This window comes from Embiotoca jacksoni, unplaced genomic scaffold, assembly GCF_022577435.1.
Source record: "Embiotoca jacksoni isolate LCO1_2020_lvr unplaced genomic scaffold, fEmbJac1.0.p SCAF_14, whole genome shotgun sequence".
NCBI classification, from domain to species: domain Eukaryota; kingdom Metazoa; phylum Chordata; class Actinopteri; family Embiotocidae; genus Embiotoca; species Embiotoca jacksoni.
The window spans coordinates 14,404,576-14,410,133 of NW_027185274.1; the positions used below are offsets into that span (position 1 = coordinate 14,404,576).

Sequence of the window (5,558 nt, forward strand, 5' to 3'; positions counted from 1 at the left end):
TGGATAGATTACATGAATGACTTTGTAAAAGTTTGCGGTTTAATGTGATTTACTTTTCACAGGCTTGGAGAAGGTTGTGCATTTGTTGAACACATTCCTGTTGTGAGACAACAAACGTCTGCGCTGGACTGCAGACAAACCGCGGGCGCCTGTCGGGACAGAATAAAGCAAAACATAGCCTCATTAAATCTGGAGGGAATCGTGGAAAAAAAAAATAAAAAAAAAATCTAGCGACGTCTTTACCTGCGAATCAATTACATTTACACTTCCGTACGGTAGGCGGCGGTAATGCGCGCGTGATCTGGTTTATCTCCCGCCAATAAATCCAACGAAGAAGAACGCGTGACCACAGCGTCGCCTCCGGGCTGTTGCTAAAGCTGCTAACAGGAGGCAAGCAGAAAGTGTGTAAGTAAACGACAGGGGGTTTAAGGACATGTTGCTTTATCTTTGACTGAATTATCGCACCGCCACTGATGGGAGGCAGAAAAAAACAAAAAAAAAACACGTATTTTGATGTCTTCTACGTGTCCAAATTATGAGAGATTGTATCTTGAGTTTGCTGTAGCAATAGCAAAAACAAGTTGCGGATTTAAAAGAAAGTGAACAGCTGACTCGTACACGTGATTTGTAGGACGACCGAACCTGGAGGATTTCAGGTAGGCTGGATAGGTCTGTGTCGGTTCGCTGCAGCTCGTGAACTATCGTGTTAAACCGCGGTGAAGTTAGTTTGATGTTGGACACTCGCTTCCTCCCGATCCAGCGGTGTCTTCTTACCCAGTTTACCCGGAGTTGGGAGCTCCGAGGGCGGCCAGCTCTCCTCCGACCTCACGGGTGGAGCTCATCGCTTGTGTCAACATGTACACTGAGGATGATCCACAAAGCTAAAGATGACGGGTACACATGTTGAAGTGGTAACCTCCCTGAAAGAAAGCTGCTCTAAACGTGTGCAGCTGGCAAATGTAAATATTATATATATATATATATATTAAAAAAAAAGTTACATCTTACTGAGGAAGGCTCATCTAACTAATGTTGAAATGTTGTAGATGTTCAATACGGAATCTTCTGGGAGCATCTCTTCAGTGTAATTAATTTTGACCAATCATACAATGATCTTTTGAAATGTTATTCAATTTTGAAATTTGGGGTTTCTTTTTTTTTTGCATGTAGTCCTTTTTAAACGAACTAAACTCAGTCCTTGTGAAGTTGTTTTTGCGTTCACATTGTGAGTTTAATGTTTTCAGCAGGAAGATCTTTGGATTGTAAAAAAAAATAAAAAAATTCTTGGAGATTAAAATTCTCTGTTTTCTGAACATTATAGCCGAATTCTTTAATTCTTAGCAAAAATGTTTAATGTCCCCAGAATGTTATTATATTAGAGGGAGATAACGTGCTTTAAAAACATGCAAACATTTTGCGGAAACACCTTTTTCAATATGTTTGGAATGTTTTTAGAGAATGTTATCCCACCTTTTTTTTTTTTTTTTAAAGAACAAACAAACACAAAACACTTCCCGCTGAGAACATTGTACTGTTTCTACCTCGGAAAACATTAAATCTCCAGCCAGGTGAAGCATAAAGTATAACAGAATACATCCTCCCACAGAAGGATTATATTCAGTTTTTGTTCAGTCGGGGTGAGAGAGGTGTTGATTACTTTCAGGGGTCATTTTGGCGACTTTAATCTGCGGTGCTGTTGAACCATGCTGGTTTATACAGAGCGGAGCAAATAATATTTTGTCAATGGCGTTCAGGACAAAGTAGTAGGAGCAGTTCTCAGAATAGCCTGCAGGGTTCTGAAGGAAAACACCGTTCGATTTCTTAGTTCTTTGTGTGAATATACCCCCAAACATTTAGTTTTAAAAAGGTGCTTTTTATTTACACCACCGATATTGCCTGACAAGTGTGAATAAGTTGTTGCTTTTTTTTTCTTTTTGCTGGCAGTGGCAGAAAGACTCACCATGACGACGCCGGTGTCAGTAGTCCGTCTGCCCAGAGGACCCGAACCCAACAGCCGGGGATTTGACCCCAAGTCTCCCCGCTTCATCGCGCTGTGCCGCACCTCCATTTCCACGTCCCAGGCAGACGCTGAGCAGTCGGAGGAAGAGCAGCGCGCACGATCTGAGCTGAGAGAGACTTTCCTGCGGTGTCTGCTCTCCATGAGCAACAAGAAGGTTCAGTTTCACCTGTACGAGAAGGTGAAGATGGAGGCCACGTTTGGGGCGTCGGACATCGACGTGCTGAACTTTCAGGTGTCGAACCTGCACACTCCCATCGGGGTGCAGAAAGAGGCGATGATCAGGTGTCAGGACATTATTTCATTTGCTTTTGATGTATGAAAACTTCAGGCTGCTCAAACAGAAAACGACTTTTGGGATAAGAGGGCACTTGAGGGTTTGGGAATTTCTGTTTTCACACAGAGTTTATAAAAGTGGTTGTCTTTTTGCCGGATGGTGTGGTTGCAGATTGCTCAGACCTGTGTCATTAAATCATACCGACCTGTGTGACTGCATTTGAAGATCCAGCACTGATGAGCAGTTCCACTTTCTCAGCACCAGAGGGAGGCAAATGCCTTTTGATTCAAGGGAGACCTCAAACCTGATGTTTGTGCTTGTTGCAGTTTCTACCGGGAATGCTCTTGAGAATTAGAAGATTTCTGACGCAATGTCGACCAAATTATTGATAATATCTTGATCTTTTCCTGATGAGCACCTGTGCTCTCAGATTATGTTTACCTACAACTTGGGGAAATAACTGAGAGGCATTCCCTGTTTCTTTTTCTTAGCTGTAACAGTCTGCTAAGTTCAAGAAGTTGAGGAACTTTATGATAATGCCAACCTGTTAATCAATCAGTAAAACCAAATTTCTCCTTGATATCTAAACCTGACATCATATTTCTCAAAATGCCTCCCATTTGTGCTCAACACCACGAGTCTCTAGACCCTCAACACTGCTACCTTCCTTTGTCACATGCAAAAAGAGGTTATTTCTGTACTGATGCTCAAGTTGTGAAGTCTTGCCTCATTTAACAATGTTGAACTTTGTATGTCCTGTTGAGGTAACTGAACTTGAATATCCATTTTGCATTGTTAATGATGAAGGCTTTGTTACAAATAAAGTTGCTTTTGAAAAATACAACATTTGAAGAAAAGGTTAAGGTCTGTAATGTTTTTTTTAATAACAAGAACTCAACTCAATTCAACACTATATCATATTTTATAGTGTTGTGAGAAAAGCATTTTAATTCCACAGTAAATGAAGTTTTCCTCTCTGCCCTGTCATCCTGGTCAACATCCTGACCAGTGAGGTGTCTTCTGTTTCATCAAACATCGACAGTTAGTGGAGAGAATTGTCGACAGCTGTTTTGATAATTGATTCATTGTTTGAATTTACTTTTCAAGCAAAGATGCCAAACTTTGATGGTTCCAGATTATGATTGGTTGGACAAATTAATAAAGACGATAAAATCTTTTGACTCCCGGTAATTATGACAGTTTTATCGCCGATTGTAGGACGAATCATCAAGAAAACAATTGCAGATGAATCAAAATTGTAAATAATGATTAGTTGCTACACTATTCATAATAATGACATTACATTTTTATGAAGCTCTTTCAGTACAATCAGCTAACTGAGTAATACTTTAAGTCCTAATATTAACATGTATAGCAGCAGTTATTATAGGGTGTTATGAACCATATATTTCATCTTTATATACAACTTGTAAATCCCCAAAAGAGGGTCTTAAAAGCTAAGCTTATATGAAATAATAAAAAACACACAGCAGGTGGAGGCTTGTTTTAATCAGATACTTGGATCATGAAGACTGTCAGAGAAAGGCAGCAGGGTGGTGCATTGATTAGAAGTGGAGGGAGACCCTGTGTTCAGGTTTGCTGTAGTTACCCGGGACCTCTGATCTGCCTGAGTGGAGGGGAACTAAACTCAAAGTTTCCTGATGTGATCTGACTGTTAACATCAATCTTAACTCAATTTATACAATGAATCCTAAATCCCTGAATATTTAGTTGTCTGAGTGCCACACGTGAATACTTCTTATTTATTTTTTGAGCATTCAATTTCCCTTTAAAAATATCAGCTGGCTTGTTGCAGTGTCATACGGAACCAGAACAATAACTACAAATTAATCTGCAGCTATTTTTCCAAAATGAGAAACATTTGATGGTTTTTGTTCACGTGGGAAAACTAATGGTGTCTCTTCTTCATTTTCACTTGTTTTGGGTTTGGATTCACTACTTGGTTATTTTGCATCTTGTTGCATCTGTGTGGGTTTATTTTTGTGTTCCTCCTTGAGGTTGAGTATTTTCCTATGTCTGTCAGTAGTTGTTTTTGTCTTTGTGGCCATTTTGTGTGTCTTTGCAGAACTATTGCATATTGTTGTGGTGGTTTTACGTCTCTGTTTAGTTGGCTTGTTTCTTTTTGTTGTTGTTTTGCTCCCCTTTTAGTCATTTGAACTACTTTTCGACCATAAATATTATTTGGGTCCCTTTAAATGGCCGCCGGGCCTGTACCCAGAAGCCCCCATCAGCAATCCAACCACAACGTCAGAGTTTCAGTTACTGAAGTGATTGAAGTGGTAAAAACTGAATTAATTTAGTTGTTTTCAGTCACACAGCAAGACATTTACAGAGTGGGAATAAATCAAGATTGCTGAGGTCTTAGGGGGATCAGGTGGACATTGGATAATTTTTTTTAAAATGTTTAGAAAGGTTTAGTTATTTAAATCCTTGTTCATAAACATAATACAGCAGATCAGGATTCATCATGGTTTAGCACTAGCCTCGTGGGGAGGAGAGCTGGGGGGCATCAATACTGTTTAATCTTCCTAAAAGGTGTATTTTGCGAGTTCCCAATAAGTCATTTTATTTGAGTGCCATTAGGCGGTCGTGCTGTGCCTTTGTCTCTTTCGGTACCTGAATTATCTGACCACTCAGTGGAGACAGTCATCAGTGAGGCAGTGACTCATCCCCCCCACCCTCTGCCTTCCCTCTTCTCTCTCACCCTCCCTAATCCGAAATATGACTTAAACCTTGCATGACGTCATCGATGCCTGTGTGATTCAATCAGGAAGCCCTCAAGGACAACCAATGTTAATTTCATAGACGCAGGCATGCTGTTCTGTGACCAGCAGCCCTCAACTCTCACTGTCACCTCTGTGATGACTGTCCATAACGACTGCAGGGACACATACAACACGCAAACACGTGCATTTCCATCTTCTGCTACCTTACATCTCAGTTGGTTTCTGAGGAAAGCGTTATACTTTTTTAAACTGATTGCTGTATTTACTTTGCACACACAAGTAGTCCACTTAATATAATAAAATATGATGAGTTTTTAAGACTGCACTTTCCAGCAATTTTAAAATGAGCACTTATTGCTGCCATATGGCAGTAATGTCACTGAAATAATAAAATAATAAAACAATACATGTAAATGATTAAGTCTTAGGTCTTAAGTACATTTTGTTCATAACACTTCTTTACTTTTACTTGAATAAATTCTGCAATGACATTTGACACAAGAAAAGGATTTATTTG

The 5,558-nt window shown here is 39.8% G+C and overlaps 1 protein-coding gene across 2 annotated transcripts; it reads left to right on the plus strand.

Annotated features, from left to right (window-relative positions):
• Positions 1-315: 315 nt before the first annotated feature.
• gemin7 (gem (nuclear organelle) associated protein 7) lies at positions 316-3,475 on the plus strand. Of its 2 annotated transcripts, none has more exons than XM_069148136.1 (2): positions 316-405; positions 1,945-3,475. In XM_069148136.1, exon 2 carries the CDS (start codon positions 1,962-1,964, stop codon positions 2,337-2,339), a length of 378 nt encoding a protein of 125 aa, XP_069004237.1. In that variant the 5' UTR covers positions 316-405; positions 1,945-1,961; the 3' UTR covers positions 2,340-3,475. The 2 variants fall into 2 exon arrangements, with proteins under 2 accessions (XP_069004237.1, XP_069004238.1); XM_069148137.1 differs by lacking the exon at positions 316-405 and adding an exon at positions 489-656.
• The last annotated feature ends 2,083 nt before the right edge of the window (positions 3,476-5,558 follow it).